The 20,596-nt window shown below is 45.8% G+C and overlaps 2 protein-coding genes across 9 annotated transcripts; one reads left to right on the plus strand and one right to left on the minus strand.

Annotated features, from left to right (window-relative positions):
• Window positions 1-480: 480 nt before the first annotated feature.
• On the minus strand, window positions 481-13,142 carry LOC119708829 (trichohyalin-like). 7 transcript variants are annotated; one of them, XM_038155709.1, is made up of 11 exons: window positions 13,026-13,142; window positions 11,891-12,220; window positions 10,802-10,893; window positions 10,442-10,619; window positions 9,070-9,298; window positions 7,930-8,507; window positions 6,885-7,026; window positions 5,498-5,742; window positions 3,751-3,914; window positions 3,069-3,318; window positions 481-2,258 (listed from the first exon to the last, which is right to left on the minus strand). In XM_038155709.1, exons 2-11 carry the CDS (start codon window positions 11,960-11,962, stop codon window positions 2,034-2,036), a joined length of 2,175 nt encoding a protein of 724 aa, XP_038011637.1. In that variant the 5' UTR covers window positions 11,963-12,220; window positions 13,026-13,142; the 3' UTR covers window positions 481-2,033. The 7 variants fall into 7 exon arrangements, with proteins under 7 accessions (XP_038011637.1, XP_038011636.1, XP_038011635.1 ...); XM_038155708.1 differs by having other exon boundaries at window positions 12,990-13,030; XM_038155707.1 differs by lacking the exon at window positions 13,026-13,142 and adding an exon at window positions 12,841-13,017.
• Window positions 13,033-14,241, plus strand: NDUFB2 (NADH:ubiquinone oxidoreductase subunit B2). Of its 2 annotated transcripts, none has more exons than XM_038155717.1 (4): window positions 13,033-13,193; window positions 13,280-13,424; window positions 13,501-13,585; window positions 14,155-14,241. In XM_038155717.1, exons 1-3 carry the CDS (start codon window positions 13,120-13,122, stop codon window positions 13,573-13,575), a joined length of 294 nt encoding a protein of 97 aa, XP_038011645.1. In that variant the 5' UTR covers window positions 13,033-13,119; the 3' UTR covers window positions 13,576-13,585; window positions 14,155-14,241. The 2 variants fall into 2 exon arrangements, with proteins under 2 accessions (XP_038011645.1, XP_038011646.1); XM_038155718.1 differs by having other exon boundaries at window positions 14,035-14,235.
• Window positions 14,242-20,596: the final 6,355 nt, after the last annotated feature.

Raw genomic sequence — 20,596 nt, forward strand, 5'->3', positions numbered from 1 at the left:
TTCTGCTCTGTGTGATTTTCTCTACTACCCTCCCTGGTTCTACCCTGGTTCCACTCTACTCAAAACCTGAAAACTGATATGCAGATTCTTAGGGTTTTTTTTCCAGCAGGTTTCAAACCAGAGTCCAAGCATTTTCCTGATGGATCAAAACCACACTGTGAATGTTTAAAATCAAATAAAGCTAGCAGAAGAGCTGGATTACACGTGGCATTTACAGTCAATTATTTTAATAGCAGTATTAAAATGATTTTATGGCTGCATTTTAATAGCGAGAAATACAGTCTATGAATGACTGGAAATAGTGTAGAACTGAATATATTCCCAGACCTACCCTGTGTGAAATAGCAGTAGAGCAGGGTCTCTGCAGTGGTCTGTTCTCAGCTGGTTAAGCAATGAAGAGAAAGTGCATAAGCAGGCAATCTGCTGTTTTATGGTGATTATAAAGCAATGATTAATAGCATATAAATGAAGTCTGAAAAATAAGTTTAGATTCAGCTCAGTATATTTCACGTACTTTCCTTTAATCACTGCATATTCCATTTCCAAGTGCATAAGGATAAAAGCAGGAGTAGGGTTTAACACCTTTTAAGTTTTAGGCTTGTTTCTTTAAGTCTAGTTAGAGACATAAGCAGGCAGAGCATTGTCCTAACCAGCGCAAGATTTTATGTAAAAGAGAACTCAAACAAGAAGAGAAGCAAGCAACCCCCCCAAACATTACCCTAAAGAAAATCTCCATGTGCCACCAGCACCCACGTTCCCTCAGCAGGGTGTGTGCCAGGTCTGGGGCACAACCATCCATGTTCTTGCTGAGCAAATTCCAGCCAACTTTTCCAGACACTCCAGAGAGTGGAAACTAATCCAAATGATGGGATTTCATGTCTAAAATGCAAAAACTACTGTGCCTCACATGTAGTTTTCACAATCTGAAGCAAGTTACACTTTTTTTGGACCTTAACTCTGATATTTTGTTAGTTAAAGCCTTCATCTTCTGTTTAAGTTCATCTTCCCTTTTCCCTTTTTCTTTAAGTGAAAATCTCAGGATGGCTTCATGCACGTACATTATGGATCCTAAAGTCTAAAAAGACCCATTTTAGCTATTCAGGTCTCAGAGTAGTTTGTAAACATCTGGATAAGAGACCTAACTTTGTCTTTTTAGGGAAAAGCTGAAGGCATAGCCTCTCTATTATCCCTGGAGGAATGCAGTCTGACACTTACTGTTTAGAAACTGCTGGCCATTCAGATTTGGCAGGATTTCAAAGGAGCTCCCTTTTACAAGTTTTCTTAATTTCACTTTTTTCTTTGGTTTTTTTTTTTAAGAAACTGCCATTATCACTGTTGCTATATTCTAGAAGGAGGCATAAATTTTTATAATGTGCCAGAAAATGTGTATCATGTTTTTGAGTGTACATAGAATGTCAGGCTGAATTTAAATTTTGTATCTAGTTTGGTTCTAGGCATTACTTGAAACAAGGTATCACATATATTGTATTCATTTTAGCATAATTCGGTGTAAAATAAAGATATTTTCCAATATAGCTCTGACTGTTTCAGCAAATAAATTGTGCTATGTCCATTCTCCTTTTCTAAAGACCTGGCTGAAATTTCTGGTTACCCAGAGCTGATCAGTGCCTTTCCTGTGGCACAGCCATAGGGAATTGTGTACCTCAGATGATGTGAGGAAGAGGGAGCACTTCAGGATGTGACAAGCTTAACCTCCTCCTCTCCTTTGGCACCTCCACTCACCACAGTGCAATGCACTAAAATACCCTCCTTTCTGATGCAGAAAAGTGTCTCTAGATGTGCCCTGCTGCTCCCTCTCAGGGGAGGGGGAAGCCAGTGACCCCAGGAAGCAAGGCAGGTGAAGGACACAGCAGTGGAAGTGAACTCTGGCTGGAGAGAAAGGGAGATTAGAGACCTCTCAGGAATCAAAATGCCACCTGCCACAACTGTGCTCTGTCACACTGACTCACAGCTGACAGGACACAGCAGGTCTGTGAACTGCTCAGGCCCTGCTCACCCACTGTGCAGCTTCCTTACTCGAGCAGGGATGCCCGGAGCAGCAGGAGCTTCTGTTCCCTGAGGTACTGCTGGAGGGCACGGAGTTTCTGGCCTTCTTTTTCCATCTTCAGATGAGAACTCTCTCTCCTCTGGAACACTCTCACCTTGGCAGCCTGGTGCTGGTTTTGCTGTTTGTCCTGCTCCTGGGATTCTTGTTCCAGCACTTCCTGCCGTGACTGCATTCTGCTCCTCAGCAACTCCTACATGAAGACATTCAAAACTGTACAGTCAGCCTTCATGCCAGATTTCATCCTCACTTTTCATCTCTGTCCAGCTCTGGGGCCCCCAGCATGGACATGGATCTGCTGGAGTGAGTCCAGAGGAGGATCACAAAGATATTCAGAGGGCTGGAGCACCTCTGCTATGGAGCCAGGCTGAGAGCTGGGATTGTTCAGCCTGGAGAAGAGAAGGCTCTGTGGAGATTTTAGAGCACCTTCTATTGCCTAAAGGGGCTACAAGAGCTGGAGAGGGACTTTTTACAAGGGTGTGGAGTGATGGTACAAGGGGCAATGGCTGTAAACTGAAACAGAGTAGGTTTAAATTAGATATTAGGAATAAATTCTTTCCTGTGGGGGTGGAGAGGGACTGGCACAGGTTGCACAGAAAAGCTGTGGATGCCCCATCCCTGGCAGGTTGGACAGGGGGTTCTGAGCAGTCTGGTCTAGTGGAAGGTGTCCCTGCCCATGGCAGGGGGTTCAGGACTAGATGAACACAATCCAAATCATCCTACAGTACTATGATTCTCACTAGTCAGAAATGGATATAATCTATGGAAATTCATTTCTTGCATGCAGAAAGACTTCTTTTGTGGCAGAGATAATGAATTTTACTTTCCACTTTTCAACTTCATACACATGCCAAAAAAAGGTTACCCTTTTTTATCTCTAAATGATACAGTTATACTGGATGTAAAACAGGTGAAATATACAAATACTCCAGATATTTGTATATATACTTCCACTGCTGGAAACATGGCAGAAGAAGAAAATAAATTCTGGAACTGCCCTTACCAGTCTTTCTTTCTCTTGTTCAGAGCTCCTTTTGTTGCTTTCTGCCTGCAACTCCTCTCTCTGCAAACGCCGTGTCTTTAAGAACTGAAGCCTCTGCCTTGCCTTCCTCTCCTCCTCCTCTTGAAAGAAGGATTCCTTCCTGCTCCTCTCAGCCCCAGCAGCCTGGAGCAGTGCCATGTGCTGCAAACCTCTCTCTTTGTGCTCCAGCTGTTTCTCCAGCCCTTGCAATGTTCTCTGATGCAATCGCTGCCTGTTTCCAAAACAAAATTTCTTAAATTTCTCATAAAGAAAGAGCAATAAAAAGAGAGTGCAAGACACAAAGCAGATATTTTGGCAATCTGTGTTCAGTTAACATTCCAGAACTCTTTGTTAGGTTATGAGGATTAAACCTGTGTCCAGAACAGAGGTAGCAAAAGCCCCAAATGGGCTGGTGCCTGATGTCAGCACTTTTGGTCTGAGAACAGGGCTGAAGGGAATTTGCCCTTGGAGATAATGCTGTGTACCCACTCCCTCACACCTCTAGCACCAATTTTATTCCCAGTAGGGAACCACCGTGACCCCTTTGCAGAGCCCAGCAAAAAGCACAAGGTGGGATGTGCAGGGACTGAAGGAGAGCAGCAGGGAGCAGCTATTACCAACCTTCCAACATTTAGCACAAAAAGCAGTCAGTTCCCAGCATCACCTCTGGCTGTCCCTGCGCAGCTGGCGGCGGGTGCCGTCTGCCTCTTGCTGCTGCTCCCTCTTCAGCTGCCTCTGTTCTTTTTGCCACCTTTTGTGCTCAATCTTGGCTCTGCTGAAGTCCAGCTCCTTCCACCCCTTCTGAGATGCACCACTAAGGATTGACTTCTATGAGATAAAAAGCAAACTGACTCCTTAGTCCCAACAGTATATTTTTCTAATGCACACTGTAAGCACACAAAACCAGAACAGCCCAGTTTTAATGTCACTCCTGAGGCTAGAAGCTACAAAGGCTCACAAATACTGTAGTGTTGATTGCCATCCATGAAAACACTGAGGATGATGCTAAAACCTGTAGAAAACATTAGGCTTAATGAACAAAGAGGTGCCTGAAAATCCAGTCTTAAGAGTTCTCCATAGGTCAGTAGGCTGTGCTGTTCTGGTGTTGAGCCAATGCTAAAAACTCCCCAGTGTTTGGGTCAACTGCTGGATTGGATGGAAAATCCAGGTTCTGACCATAAAACATTATAAATTCCTTACTAGATTTTATTAACAAGAGAAATACCTGCCCCCATCTGGCCAAACCCAGAACATTCCCAAGTTCTCTGCAGGTATTCCAACTCTTCACCTTTTGTTGTCTGAGATTTCTACCCATGCTCAAGCAGTCTTTGTGTTTTCTTCAGCAGTAGCTTCATTTTAATGCTGTAGTGCTGCTGATTTGTGTTTTTAAATGCACTGTGACATGTATAGAGATGAAGGAGCACCTACAAGGCCTCTTTTCACAGCCATAGTGAAATATTTATTTGTTTTTGTACTCCTTACAGTGCCCTTTATGAGGGAAGTGCAAGTAAACACCACCAAACCTTTAGACAAGTATTCCAGTTTACATTGCTAGAGCTGTGTGGAGCTGGAACAGAGTTCCCCCAAAATATTTTTCCCTGTCAAATGCATCCTCCTTCCTCCTATTCCCAAGTGCAGTCAGCATGTTCCTGCTATCAGCTGCTCCTGTGCAAACAGAATGTCTCCTTCCAGTGCTTTCCTGGGGACAACTCGAATACCACAAGCTGGAAAACACCACAGGACTTTCAAATAATGTTCCTGCCAGTCTTACACAGCATTTTGACTGGTTTCTCTTAACACATTGATCTGTATGGCTTCCCAGGGGCTGCAAACAGCTTTGTTCTCCAGTGTACTGCTATTCTCAGCAAAAAAATGTACCTTCTGGGTGTGTTTAATGACACACACAAGGGGAGATCAAAGAAAGAACCAAAGGTGTTTTGTAGGTGGGAGGTGAACAAATGGTGTTTTCCAGCAGGTAAAGTACCAGCCTAAGGATCAGGAGACTTCTAGTTCCACCCCTGCCCTAACATGCACTCTTTGCTGTGGGCCTCAGATGACTGCCTAAACTTTTTTTTGCTTTCAGTATCTGTAAAAGAGGATTTTTTTTGCTATTTTTTTTTTATTTTTTTGCTATCTAGTAGAGCTGGCTGAGAAGCTTATTTAGAAGAGATTAGATCTAACATACAAAAACATTCTGTCAAAAGTGCTGAGCAAAAATACCACAAGTGCCCTGTCCTGCACAACATGGGCTCCCAAGTGGAGTCCTTAAGTTTCTGTTTATGCATAACCATTATTCTACACAGGCATAATTTCTGTTGCAGCAAAAACCTTTGTGAAAGATCAAAGGAGAGAACATTCTCACATGACAAAAACAAATCTCCTCATCCTAAGAGCTAAACCTAAATACTCACTGTGATGCTGCTGTCTTTTAGAAGCTTTGGGAGAAGTGTGGATCTCCCAGCCAGCAGGTGGGTGGTACTGTGGGGTCTCTGCCCACGAAGGGCTGATCTGATGGTCAGGCTGTCTTTCTCCAGTGATTGATTCACTTGGGCAAAGAAGCTCTGGCACCTGAAAGGAACCAAAGCACTGCTTCCCATGGAAGGGCTCCTCTGGGAATGCTGGACTGGAGCTCCTGCCACTCTGGACTCAAAAAGGCCTTTCAAATAAATTAGGGCAAGGACATATGAGAATATAGGAAGCTTATAAAAAGAAAGCAAATTAAAAGAACAAAAGATCTGCTCATTTGAAATATATTCAAGCAAGGATTTTATAGCATGTTCCTATGAGGAAGTGGGACAGTTTTTAGTCTCCACAAGAGGTTCCAGCTTTTCAGAACAAGCTTGCTATTGCATTTAGGAAGAGTTTGGCCTGGGAAACTGAGTTTTGCCTGGCGCTTCTTACAGCTAATCAGGCTAAAGGATTGTTTACATGGTATCTCACAGACTGGCATGAACTGCTCTGAGATGAGTGAAAATGACAAATCTTTTGATAGGGCAATGCCTGAGCTCCACATCCTGCTGAGAGACAGGAGACATTAGCATGGGCACAACCCTGCTAACACAGCTTTTTGGGTAACTGAGAACAGGAGCAGAGTTTGCTCACACCTTTCTGCTAAGGACAGGGCAGACCTGAGTGGCAGCTGCTGCATGAAATAGTGCTGGAAGAACACCAGCTGGGAGGAAATGTGCACTCCTGTTTGACTTTTCATTTTCCCTCTTCCAGCAGTGTCACAAAGCAACAACGGAGGAAGCTTTAGGCTTTCAGAGTCCTCTCTTAGATGTCTGCAACTGTCACAAAGCTGAGAACAGCAACAACTTGATCAAAATCATGACCCAGCCCTTTTTGACTGTTCAGGAAACAAAATTCCACTCAGTGACATCATAAAGCAATAATTTTCAGCACAGAAAAGAGGACTGTTTTGCAGAAAAGTTCAGGTGAAATCTTGTTGCTATACACAGTCACTGTTAATGTTAAATATTAATTTTTAAAGTAAGGAAATTTTTATTTATACTGAGCTCTACGATATAGGTTAAAAACCCCCCAAAGCTGCTACTGCAGTAGATGAGCTGTAAAAGCCAAAAAATCTCAAAGTTCCATTAGAAAATTCTTTCACTTTGAGAGAAGATGAATAACTTCTCAAGCCATAGCACCATTAATACCTATATATAAAGATGGCATTATGGTATTTTCTTGTAAAACACCAAGAATTACGGTGGCAGATCTTATACATTATGCCATCCTGCACTGGTATTATGTGCTAAATCTTATGTTTGGGTAATAGAGTTACAGTTCCAATACCATGCTCATGTTCAAAATTAGCTTCAGTTTCAGCATCCTGCTGTCTGCTCTCTGCTTCTTCCTTGTGATCTGTCTCCATTAACCAGCTGTCTGTGTTGACAGCAGCATCAACCACAGCATGAGCCACCTCCCTCTGAGGACCCTGGAAATAACAAGAAATGCAAACATAATCCAGACCTGATAAGGAAAAGAATAGGTTTATTTAATGAGTTTACAGCATAAGATCTTAAGTTGTAACTGAAGTTTAAGACAGAATGAAAAAAAAACAACAAATTCTGGGAGAGTTCTTTACTACAGAAATAACCCATAGGTAACTTCCTGAGTTTCCCTATGTCTCCAACTGACCCAAAGTACTTTTGCCTGAAAGGGTTCAAACTGGTACAAAAGAGATCAGGCCAGAGGAGCTCTGGCTGAAAGACAGCCCTGCTTCTGGCAGGTGCCAGAATTTGGATTCTAACCCTTGCAGAGCAATGGAGATAAGCGTGGCAGTAGCTGGGGCACATGAACCTCCTCCTTACTGATCCTCACCCAGTGTCCGGCTCACAAGCACCAAATCAGCTGCTGAGGACTACATAAGTCTCTTGTGATCCTTGACTGGGAGAGGGGACACCTCTAACAGGGTGGAGAAGTATGTTAAAAGAATCATGCAAGAGACTGCCCTGATATGGAACAGTCCCTACCATAATCCTTATCCAGTGTCAAGTCTTCTGACACTTTTTCCTTTTTCTTTTGCCTTTACCTCCTTCATACAGAAGCAGAATGTAGAGGGACTGGGCTATGCAACACTGCTCGCATTCTGCATCCATGGAAGAGGTTCTAGAAGCCTGCTCCAGCCAGGGACAATGACAGATTATTTACAATGACCTTACCCCAGTCAAAGGAAGGCAGTGCAAAATCTCCCCATTCTTTAGCAGGAAGGCATAAGAAGCCAGCCTTAAACCTCTAGCTTGGTGCCAAGAGTAGTAAACTTGCAGTAACAAAGCAGATATTTACACAAATAGCAGACCATTTAGTAGCAGAAGAGCCAGGGTGAACCACTTTTTACCTTCTCAGTTTCTATAACCTCATGGGCCTCTTCCAAACAAGACCTAACATCTACTGGAACGTTTTCTGTCTCTAATCTCTTCTCTTCCTTTTTCTCTTCCTCTCTGGAAACACCTTCTAAAGAAGCAATCTTCAATTCAGACAGTTCCTGTTCTATTTTCTTGCTGAACTTTTCTTCAGTCAGGCTTGTCAGGCTTGCTCCCGGGATGAAGGCATTCTCCTGCTGCACTTTGCACTCTGCAGGCCGTGTGCGTTCCCAGGCTCCAAGGCAGCACTGGGGAAGCAAGGTGCATCCCCAGCTGCACTTTGCACAGGGATGAGTGGAATACAGAGCCTCTGGGCAGCAATCCAGGCCCAGGTGACCCTGTCTGTAGTTCCCTGAGGCTCTATAACCTGGTGCCACAAGGTATGGGTAATCCAAGCTTGAATCTACCACCATCTGCCTGGCTGCTAAAGGCATCTGCAGCTCCAGGATGATGCGTTCGCTTAGGGGCATGGGAATCCGCAGAGCTTGGGCAGAAGACACCTCCTTCGTCTGCCCATTCCAGAAATTCACAAGCACTCCCCTTTCATTGTGTGCTGTGCATATTGGGGGAAAAAAAAAAAGTAAGTAATGTGTTAGCAGCATGTCAACCTGCGTGATTTATCTCACAGAGAGTAGCAGGTAAAAGTAATGACTTGTGTTTCAGACATTTCTGTAACAACTTCCATGATTTTATTCTTTACAGGTTTAAAATTTGACTTTCTCCTGAATTTCCTGCAAGGAGACAGCAGATATAAAAAAAAATCTCACTTGCCACAGCAGGTGGGATTTTACCCTGAAATAGCTGGAAAGCAGACTAACAGATAATCAGGTGACCCTCAGGAGGATCAGGAACGTTTTTCGGCTTGTGCTGGGAGAATGCTATCCCCAACCCCTAAGTTTTTCGGAAGTTTTCACCCACAGAACAAAGGCAAATTCTGTGAGCTACATTAATTCCGACCCTGAAAAAGTGGCTTAGTGCCAACAATAAAAACAGAGTGAAGAGAACCCAAGCAGCAGGAGGTGAATTCTCCATGCTGGAGTCTGTTCTCTTCCCTGCAGTGACTCCCATGGAGAGTCCAGTGCTGCTAAGAAAACCCAAACACCCAAAGCAGGTACCTAAAGGTGCCTCTGTGTTCTCCACAACCCTTAGCACAGTGCCAGGGCCAAAACGTTTGGCTGGGGCCTCCCATGGTGCCAAGACCCTGTCCCCAGGAGCGAGAGGCTGTCGCCGAGTGTCTTCGTAGTGCAGAATGTCATAGAGGGGCGTCTCCTGCCGGCCACGCGGGACCTTGCCCTTCAGAGCACAACTCTGGTCAAACTCAACTAAAAAGCCTTCCCTGGAGCCCTGCAAGAGTAAAACATGTGCTTTGCAAGGCAATTTGCAAGGTCCAGTTAACAGCAAAGCTTAAGTGCTAGGAGGGAAGTGGCAGAAATCCCAGGAAGCAGAATGTGATCTGGGAATGCAGCTTTCCTCTTCTACCAGGGTTTCACTGTACTGTGTTCATACCATTTTAAAAGTAAATAAAAAGCTGGGGCTTAAGGGGCTGACAGGGTTTTTCTTCCTTTCACTTTGGAGTTAGATTTTAGTAAGAACACAATCAGCAGACTAAGGCAGAACTCTACTAGGAAAACTTCCCACAAGAAAAATAGCAGCCAAAAGAAACTGTGTATGATGCAGTTCACCACAACCAGGACAAAAAATAATCCTTCAGCAATCAGAAGGGTAACAAAGCAGTAAAAAGTCACAACTGTCATAAATTTTAATAGTTTTACTGAAACCTTCAGCAGCAAGTGAGGGCAAGGTCTACTGCCAGAATCTCAGCCTTCTCTACAGATCTCTGAGTGCACTTACACAAACAATACTGTCAGCTCCTACTCTAGCTGATGTCACTTGTGCCTATAGCTGTCCCAATCTGTTCTACCCCACACTGAAGCTTACAGACATCCTCACCTATACTAGCACCAAAATTTATTTAACTAACCTGCAAAATTAACTGGATTTTAAAAGAAAACCTGCAGGGGCGGGGGGGGGTTCTGTCTGGCATCCAAAATCATCTTGCAATTCCCAGAAACACAGATGGAAAAGAATGAGGAAAGCTCTCAGTTTGGTAAAGAGGAAGTGGACCCTGGAGACAAACATTTTGGATTACTAGCTGCTGTTTAGCTAACTAACTCTGCTGCTAGGCTGGGCAAAAGTAGACAAGAGGGATAAGGGACCTGTTTTGTCTGTCTCTGAATAAAAACTCATTATAACTACAGAACCAGATTGGTCTCCAGGCTGTTCTTACTTGCAGGACTCCTCACAACAAACAGCCAGACAGCATCAGGTAACAGATGAAAACAGGGTGTGGGGAGGCAACAGTGGCTAGGAAGTACACTGTAACACTGGAGGGCCACCCCACAGCAGGGGCTTGGCACTGGTGAGTATGGGAAGAACAGAGAAGAAAACATAAATGCTCTTACAGCCACGTTCCCAATAAAGAGTTACCTTCACCCCCTGGACAATATGGCCCAGGTAGTAATAGCCATCAGTTTCTCTCCTTGCCAACACACGAGCCCCCCTCAGGACACGGGAAGCCTCCAGGGATGAACCAATGAAATTCCTTTCAGTTGAGGGTATCAAGGGCATGCAAAAGGGACCTGGGCTCCAGACACAAACACCACAGCTGTGGAAAACAAAAATACAAAAAGTAATGGAAAGCCCGGCAACAGATACTCTGCAACTTACTGCAGTGCAAACAAACTAAATCAACATGGAACAAAACCCCCACCCTGCAATAACTGTCTGTGCTCCCAGCTTTTTTTGTCTCTGCTTTTCCAGTGACCCACCTATATATTATGAGCTTACTGTGTTACTGGACATCTTGGCAGCAGAGAGCTGCAGGAATCTTTATTAGCTGTGTGGCAGCACTGGACACGTGAGATGGATGTGGAGCTTACCTGGAAGGGGGAAGGAGGAGATGGAAGCAGAAAATGAGCATGATTTCTGAACATTTAAATCCTTAAACAGGAATATTGTCTACAAAGTTGAAATTTACTTTCAGTTTATTACTTCTCTTCATAATTCTTCCACCATGTCTTGTGGTACTATGCTGCTTATCTGTAAATTCATCACAAATTGTTTTGATTTTGAGAAATAAAGTTTGGAAAGAAGGAACATTAAAAAAAAACCCCTTAAGAACTATATGATAAACCCCCTCTTGCACCTGGCTTCTATTCAGCTATGAGGTGTATAGCAGGGGTGGGCAGCCAGTGACCATGTGTGCACTGCTGCTGCTGCTGCTGCTGCTGCTTACACAGCTTGCAAGCTCCCCTGGCAAGCACAGCTGAAAGGTCAATGAAAGGACCTGAAATCAAGGAAGAGTGAAGAAAATGGGGGATCAGTCTAGGGGACAAATTTGCCTCTGCAGATCAAAGCCAGCAGTGGAAACATCCAGCCTGAGCAAGACGGGAAACGTGGGATGCTTGAGAACAAGGACACAGGGAACAGAATGCCAGGGACCTCAAGAAGGCAGAAAGACAAAATACAAGGCAGTTGGAAGGCAGAGCTGGCAATGAAATGATGAATTTTGTATCAAAGCATTCAGCTTTTATGGAAAAACATAAACTCACTATGAAGCATACTGCAGGGTTGCAACATGTTGCACATGGTAAGTAAAAACTGGTTGAAAAGTTTGCTACTATTCCCTGTAAACTGCTGCTGAAAATGGCTCAGATGAGCAGGGAAATTAAAATTCCTTAACTACAAGGCTATCCACTGCGGCTTCAGCTGAGGATATTAGATGTTTGGGATGTTAACAAATGGAGAATGTATTATTGCTTATTTAAAATACTTTCAGGAGGGTCGCATAAACTATTCTCCAGTTCTTTTTGGAGTGTTATCCAATAAAGATTCAGGAGGAACTACAAGTGGATTAATCTTACATTGGCATCATACCTTGTCAGGAGGAGTAGGGGAGTGTTGGATTCCTTGAAAGGACCCTCCTGATAGTCTGGGTACTTTCTCCATTATTTTTTCCTTGCTTCTTTTGTGATCATCTCAGTGTCCCAGAAGGCATACCAATATGCATTACTGGATGCAACTGGTTCTCCACAAGAAGTTGGCAGACTTCCTCCATCCCTTGCTCTGGCATATACCGGTGAACAGATCCACCCACCGGCAGGCTGGGTTTTCCATCCTCCTCAAAGTGTCGGGACTGAAACCAGGCTGCAGCTCCAGGAACACTGCTGAGTGAGCAACAAACAGGCAGGCGCACCGCTGTAACACCTGTGGGAGAGGGAAAACGGGAGAGAAGAACACAATTCTCTTAGATGCTCAGGTGGGAATTCTGTACTGGATATTTCTATGCCGAGGCGTCTCCTCTGCGTTCCCGCTCCGGCTGCCGGCCCAGAGAGCGGGGAAGAGGCTCCGCAGCGGCTGCTTCCTCCGCGACAGCCCGGCCCCGAGGGCGAGCCTCGCATCCCGGCCCCGAGGGCGAGCCCCGCATCCCGACCCCGAGGGCGAGCCCCGCATCCCGGCCCCGAGGGCGAGCCCCGCATCCCGACCCCGAGGGCGAGCCCCGCATCCCGGCCCCGAGGGCGAGCCCCGCATCCCGGCCCCGAGGGCGAGCCTCGCATCCCGGCCCCGAGGGCGAGCCCCGCATCCCGGCCCCGCCATGGCGGGAGGCGCCGCCGGGACACCGCCCGTGCCCCGCTGCTCCGCACCCGGACTGCCTGGGCTGGACTGCAGGGCTGCTCAGGCTTGGACAGAGGGAAGCGCTGCTCCTTTCGCCCCTTCCTTAAACACCACCAGCTAGAGCCGTCTTCTCCAAAAAGCAGCGGCTTGGCTGGGTAGCTCGCCCCGCTCTGCGCCCCCCGTGGGTGACGCCAACTTTTGGGAGAACTCACGGACAACCCGCCCCTGGTGCCGCCCCGGCGCTCCCAAGTGCTGCGGGGAGTGAGGGGCAGATGTGCGGGGGCGGTGCGTGCTGTCCCCGTGCGCCAGGACCCTTCCGTGCCCAGAGCTGTCCCCGAGCCGTCTCCCTTCCTCGGGCTACCTCCGAGCCCCGGGCTCCCTCCGTTTCCCGGGATACCTCGGTGCCGCGGGCCGTCTCCGCCCCGGAAGGCGGCGGCCGCGCCAATCGCCGGGGCTGTTGCTGGGCGGTGCGGGTGACATTGGGCACGGCCATGGTGGTGGCGGCGCTGGGCCGAGCGGCGGGGCGGCTGCTGCGGGCCGGGGCCGCCGTGCCCGGGCGGCGGCGGTGAGCGGGGCGGGCCGGGCAGCGGGGTGGCGGGCGGGCCGGGGCCGGCGGGGCCCGGAGTGAGGCGGGGCCGTGCTGTGTTGCAGCGCGGGCGGCGGGGTGCATATCCCGCCGCGGTACCGGCAGTTCCCGGAGCTGACGCGGGCGCAGGTGATCCGAGGCGAGGTGCTCAGCGGCTTCATGTGGTTCTGGATCCTCTGGCAGTTCTGGCACAACTCGGACATGGTGCTGGTGAGGCCGGCGCGGCGGCCGGGGGCGGGGGGCGCGGGCCGGGCCCCGGCCGCGCTCTGACGGGCCTCTCTCCCAGGGACACTTCCCGTATCCCGACGCTTCGGCCTGGACGGACGAGGAGCTCGGCATCCCCCCGGACGATGAGGAATAGCAGCACACCGGTACGGCTCCCGCCGCCTCTCCTCGCTCGGCCCTGAGCGCGGCCCGCGGTGCAGCCCCGGGCCCCGTGCCCGGCTGGTGCCGCCGCTGGGACCCTGCTCCCAGCACTGCCCAGGGGAAACTGGGCCAGCCCCTGCGGTACAGGAGGCATGCCCGCACTGCTCATTGCCTTCACACACCTGTCTCGGCTGCCTGAGACCAGGTAGCCCAGTTTTGGCAATATAAGTCTGCACTTTAACAACCGACTTTGTTGGAGCGGTAGCTTACCTGGTACCGGTTCTAAATTATTTTACTCATACTGTTGTATAGACCCAGCATTATCTAACTTTGAAGACATGCTCTGTTTCTAAAGACATCTCTCCAGATGTCCCCTTAAACGTTTGAGGCTTTTGCTTGTTTTCAGTTCTTTATATACCGAGTCTTTTTTAAGCTGTTGTGTCACACATTACAGCTCTAAACCAAAAGCTTCAACTACTGCTGAAGGCAGCACTGATGAGGTCCTTCTTCTGCTCTGCATGGTGGGAAAACGATGAGCGAAAAGGTTCTCAGGTTTTTCTTCTGTTATTTTCAGGTTCCTGGAACTAATTGAGGCCCCTGGAACCAAATCTTTGGCTCCTGGGTCCTTATGTGAATAAAACTAAACAAAGTCTAAGCTGAACTGTATTTTTTTTCTATTTTAAGTAGAATTCTTGGAAAATGACCATGACAGCTTTGAAGTTGTAGTACTTTAGTACACATGAGCTTCTGTAATGCCTGCTTGATAGAGGGTGTGCTTGCCCCAAGAAATAAGGTCCATGAGTGCATGGCAGGTAACAGTCTTATCAATAAAGGCTCTGCCAAATAACCAGTGAAGAGGTGAGGGGAAGCCGCCATAGAAGCAGGAGAATTTACCCAGAAGAGAACCCAGACCAGTTGGTGCCAGGCTTTTTTATGATGAAGGAAAGCTCCCCTTGGGTATATAAAAGTTCAGAACAGTAAAGGTAAAAATGCTTTAGGGCTGAGCACAGCAGTGATCCAGCTTAAGGAAGATGAAGGGAGGGGGGGGTTACACTGCAGGAGTCTTTTGATTTTATTTTTTTTCTTCCCTTCCAGAGTTATATCCTAAAGTAACTTCAGCACTGCCCTTAACCACCCGAGTTGCACCCCTCCAACTTTGTGGAGGAGAGTAGTGCATGACACAATAAACAATCTCCTTCAGACTTTTCCATGCAGTCAATCTTTATTATAGCAGTATTCTCATATTCACATCAAGTACATAGAACTTTTTGCCTTTCATATAATACAGAGTTCTTTAAATAACTTTACACTGAAATAGTTTTCTTCAATCTGAATTCAGCTATCAAATTTTAATATGTTTTAAGTCTCCATGCTCTCTAACCAAACTGGACAATATTTCCCATTGTACAAATTTACATGAGAAAAACTCCAAAGTACAAATGAAGGGACAACAAAAGTAAAGGGAGAAGGAACAAACAAGAAAAATAAGTTGTATTGGCAATTACAGGGGAAACTTGAGAAGGAACAAAGGGGAGTTGCTATGACCTACCTAACAGAAACCAAAAATAAACATTTTGTTATGAATTAAAAAATAAATACAAGTTTTGAAACAATTACTCCATTGTAGATTTTAAAAAGCAGCTATGGAAATCTACTAACACAATGGGTTGTTTTTGTTTTTTTTTTTAAGTAACCAGACTGGACCTTCTACTTTGCAGTCATAAGCCCCTTGCAAACCTCTGGTGGTCAAGAAAAAAAAAAAGAATACAGCTGAAAGGAATGTGTTAGCACAGAGTTTAAAGTGGTGGGACATACATTTCATTGCACTAAGGAACAAACAAACAAAAGAAATCAAATCTGTATATAAATTTCCCTTTCCTCTCCTTACTATGTACTTTGCCTCTCATAAACAAGCCTCTGTATTATGAGGTAATGCCATTGTCTTGACTATATATAAAAATAATAAAGTTTAAAGGATATAGATCTGGGTATCTATAAACTTTAAACAAGCCAGTCCTCTCTTACTCCCCCAGAGGGTCCAACCAGTGAGTGCTACCCCTTCCATCACTGCTCAATGCATGGTGCTCTCCTGGGAAGCCCGGGAGACCTGTGCCCCTTTCCTCATCTAGGAAAAGCAGTCTGTGCTCAAGTAAGAAAGGGACAGTGCAAGTAATGCACAACAGGTTACACACACCTACACACACTACACCTGCTCCTGCAAAACAAGGCAGAGTCACAGAAGGCAACAGTGGCCAGCCTGCATGTGTGTGTTGGGGCAGGGAAAGGGGATCCCATCAGGCAGCTGATGGCTGAGAATTGCTCAAGAACCAAGTCACTGCCCAGCCCAGGAGAGCCGTCACTACACCCACAGGGAGGGGGAGAGGAGGGTTCCACCTGGAGAATGGAGGGCCGGGAGGAGCTCTGCACTTGGAGTCAGGATGACCACAGAGCGGATGGGCTGGCTCGTGCATCCCAGGTAGTTGCAGACCCTGCTCTAGAGGCACAGGGCAGTACTGGAGCCCAAGAGGATTTCAAGAGTGGAAGAGAAGTAGGGGGCAGGACTTTCCCCAATCCCATCAAGGAGATCAAAACAGCAGTATTAATTTGGGTTGCCAACACATGCAAGTTGGCCACTGTCAGGTTTCTGTCAGTTGAGAAGTGTGGAGAGGGGGAGGAAGGGGAGGCAGGTAGGACACAAGGCTCATGAAAGAATGATGTGCTTTTTTTTTTGGTTGACTTTTTTTGTGGTTTTTCTTTTTCTAAAGGTTCACAGCTTTGAATAAAAAAGCACATTTATTGCACTTTATTTTAGACAGAGTTAATTTAAATTATGCCCTCACAACCCCCCACCATCCCCAAATAACCCAACACCCAAGTTTGGTCCATTTTTCCCCCTAGATCCAACATCCATGCCCAGGTGATGGGCTTCATTTCTTCTCCCAAACACACAGATGGATTTTCTCTTCAACAAGGGTGAATACACAAATGCAACACAGAATGACACTTATCAAAACAAAACCTGACCATCTTCCAAACTCAAATAAACAACAAAAAAGAAAACAAAGTTATTTTTGTGGTTTACTTGCTCAAAAGTAAGTATCACACCAGGCTTACTCTAAAGTACAGCTGCTGCAAACATGAAGAACTAGACAAAATGACTGGACAGGCCACTGTTGGCTCTTGAGGAGGCTGGGTGAGCTAAACACACTGCTGCTGGATGCTATGAAGCAAATACTAGGTAGTTTAGAAGTTCCTAAACAAAAAACCAAAACAAAACCCCAAAAAAACCACAAAACACCCAAACCCAAAAAACACCTCCCCCCACAAAAAAAAAAGAAAAAAAAAAGAAAAAAAAAAAGAAAAAAAAAAAAGGAGACAAAATAACCATCACATGTACTTTTAGTGCAGAATTTGGGGTAGGTAGAAGGATACCAGATAGCTCCTGGAACATAAGTAAAACATTTTTACACTTTGTTTTCTAAAAGGAACAAACCCAAATTAAAATTGGTCTGATGTCCCATATGAACTGAGCATTTAGACATAACTGCATAAGTTACAATTATGCCAAAAGTCCTGCCCCAAGGAAGAAAAGGAAAAGATCTGAAAAAGCATTAACATCTAAACCCATTATTTTGTCCTTCATGGACAAGTAGATTAAGTATGACACTGATATGTAGGTACTGCCAGAAGTCTACGTAACCAGTTTGAAATTTGAACAAATCAAATTCACACCTACTGGTTGTCTCTCAGCTGACAAGACACCTACCATCTCCCACAGATCATGTGCAATAACAGGATGTGATCACTGAACAGCAACTGCAAGAGGCCCAGGGAAGCAGTGAGGAAACCTGCTGACATTCCAGAAACAAAACTTACTGCATTTCCTGGGACAAGGAACTAATTGTATGGTCTGATACATGTGAACCTCGATTACATGAATGCTAGCAGTTTCTCCTCATCTAGCTCTCATTCTCCATCTACCATCTCATTCCAAGATGCTATAAGAGTGTAGCTTCGGGCCTCTTTGGAGCCTTCTTTAACAAGATCTCTGTGTCTTTGGAAGGGAAGGAGGGCTTACTTGTTTTTAAGTTAAATGAACCTCATTACCTGTTGATAGAACAGACTTCAAGCAGCAGGTTTACTATAACTAAATTCGGTATCCTTCAATTCTTAGCTTTGAAATGCTAACAGGCATTTTGGGGAATACTCTCTGCCCTCCTTGCTCCTTTACAGGAGTTGACCAACTCCACACTACCTACCTACAGGGATAGCTATATACAAAACTACTGCAGCAGATGTAAACCGAAGACACTGCTCTAGTTACAAAGCACCTGGTTTACATTCTGTTGTACTTTTTAAGGTTGCAAAGGCACATGATCATTTGGCAAACTACAAAAACTGTTTTGGGGGATCCCTATGTAAACCACTTCACAGAGGGTCTTGGGTAGCTCTCTTTTCTAAACAAAAGAGAGAAGTTAGTTTGCATCTGAATTCACGCTTGGGGTAGTCTCTATTCTGCAGCTTTTAAAGCTTCCTCCTTCCACAGGTTCATAGTTACTGCTGTCATGGTGCTGACTTAGCAGCTTCTGTGTTAGCATCCTTGAAAATTAAATGCAAACTTTTTCATTTTAACAATCTGGCTCTGCTCTTCTGGTAATTTATTAGGTAAGAATCACAGCATCATAGAATATGCTGAGTTGGAAGGGACCCACAAGGGTCATCAAAGTTCAACTCCTGGCCCTGCACAGGACACCCCAAGAATTACCCCATGTGCCTGAGAACATTGTCCAAATGCTTCTTGAATTCTGTCAGGCTTGGTGCTGACCACTGCCCTGGGCAGCCTGTTCCAGTGTTTGACCAGCCCCTGGATGAAGAACCTTTTCCTGATATCCAACCTAAACATCCCCTGATGCAACTTCAGGCCATTCCCTTGGGCCCTGCCATTGGTCACCACAGAAAAGAGATCAGTGCCTGCCCCTCCTCTTCCCCTCATCAGGAAGTTGTAACTGTAATGAATTTCCCCTCAGTCTCCTCCAGGCTGAGCACACCAAGAGACCTAAGTTGCTCCTCATACAGCTTCCCCTCCACCATCCTCATGGCCCTCCTCTGGACACTCTCTAATAGTTCATTAGTAATAGTCTAATAGTAATAGTCTTACACTGTGGCACCCAAAACTGCCCCCAGCACTCGAGGTGAGGCCGCCCCAGCCCAGAGCAGAGCAGGACAATCCCCTGCCGTGCCTGGCTGGCCATGCTGGGCCTGTGCCCCAGGCCAGGGCTGGCCCTCCCGGCTGCCGGGGCACTGCTGGCTCAGGTTCAACTCGCCATCGACCAGGACCCCCCGGGGTCCCTTTGTGCTCTCCAGCCTCTCATGCCCCAATCTATACACACAGCCACGGTTATCCACCCCAGGCCCTGGCTAAACTTCATATGGTGGGTATGAAGTTGGTATGAAGCAATGAAGCAGTGAAGACAGGTCTTTTAAATGCCTGCCAAAACAAACACCAAGTGCAAATGCACAGTAACAAGGCTGCAGCAAACAAAGTTTGTTTCATAAACTTCTACATAAAATGCATCACAAAAAAACAGAACACTCAGCACCTTCAGAGTGATGCCCTAAGAGTCCACTCATGCAGCTGCTTTTTAACTTGACTGTACCTAGAAGCTTTGCCTGTCCCACTGTGCTACTGGTGATACATTTTACCAACAGAGGACGTCTACAGTACTATGAAGAGTTTGCGCTACAAATCTGCACTCACAGTCAAGAATGGAATGAATTCTAGGGGCTGCGGAAGTGTGAAATGTCTACATGCTTCTTCCCTAAATTTAGTCCCTGCAGATATCAAAGCTTCAATCCATACTTGTTTGTGAGGTGTCTGGGGATCTGGCTTCCCTCAGCCTTCTGTAAAATGCTGGATGCATTTACACCACCAGGCAAACACAGAAGAAAAACTATTTATGTGTGATCTTCAGGGTACTTTTCCCCCAGTTTGGGTATTTATGGCAAGACATGGTATTTATCAACAATCAAAATTTCACTCATTTTATGTCACAAAGGCCAAATTCTGCCTCTAAGGAGCACATACTAATCCAAGTGATGCTAAGACACCATGGTAAAATGACAGTATTTGTTCTCAAACATTCTGCATCATCAGCAGCTGCTAGAGCAGTCAAGTACAATAAAAGATGATATTGGGTAAGCATAAAAAGGAGAAGTAGATTCATCTAATGACCTGTGTAAGTTTAGGGAAAAAAAAAAAAGACTGGGCTAATTGTATCTGGGGCTATGTAGGGCTCAACTGACACAGCAATTACTTTCAAAGTAACCTGGCCTCTGCATCCCTGCCATTTCGTTTGAACTCCACCACAAGGCTGCAGTTCTGGCAAATATGCTAAGGGAAACAATCACATTCTGAGCAGGAAGGTGTAACAGCTAACAGGCCTCTGTCACTTGTATGGAAAAGGAAAGGCAGAGGGGAAGGTCTGTGCCTGGTTGATAAAGACATGAATAGCTGGGACTGGATACTGGTACTTCTGCAAATGATTATGAAATACAAAATACTATAGAGCTGAAAGAAGCAGAATGACTCTCTAGGTGTTTGTCCCAACACGTGCACATGAAGGATGTACTCACATTTCCATACTACCGCATGCGCCTGTGGTTGGGACACCACGAAGGAACTTAAGGAATTTAGGGTAACAGGTAGGAAAGTGTTGGTCATTTCAGTTTACTTCCTTCATCCCACTGCTACAGAGAGCACTCATTTCTCATCTATTCTTGATTCCCCATTCACTAAATATCTTTAAGACTGGTTCTGATGGCATGCAAGACATCCAGAAAAATTCCTGAAGGAAAAGATAAAACCAAAAATAATCCCAATTATTTACAAACTACATTTCTTTCGAAGTTTTGCATGAGCATTACCTGGGAACTCTTACAGACAAACACACATTACTACAGCTATCTGGAGGGAAACAAACAAACAAGAAAACCAGTAGAAATGCATCCTGAAAGGA

This window comes from Motacilla alba, chromosome 1A, assembly GCF_015832195.1.
Source record: "Motacilla alba alba isolate MOTALB_02 chromosome 1A, Motacilla_alba_V1.0_pri, whole genome shotgun sequence".
Taxonomy (NCBI): domain Eukaryota; kingdom Metazoa; phylum Chordata; class Aves; order Passeriformes; family Motacillidae; genus Motacilla; species Motacilla alba.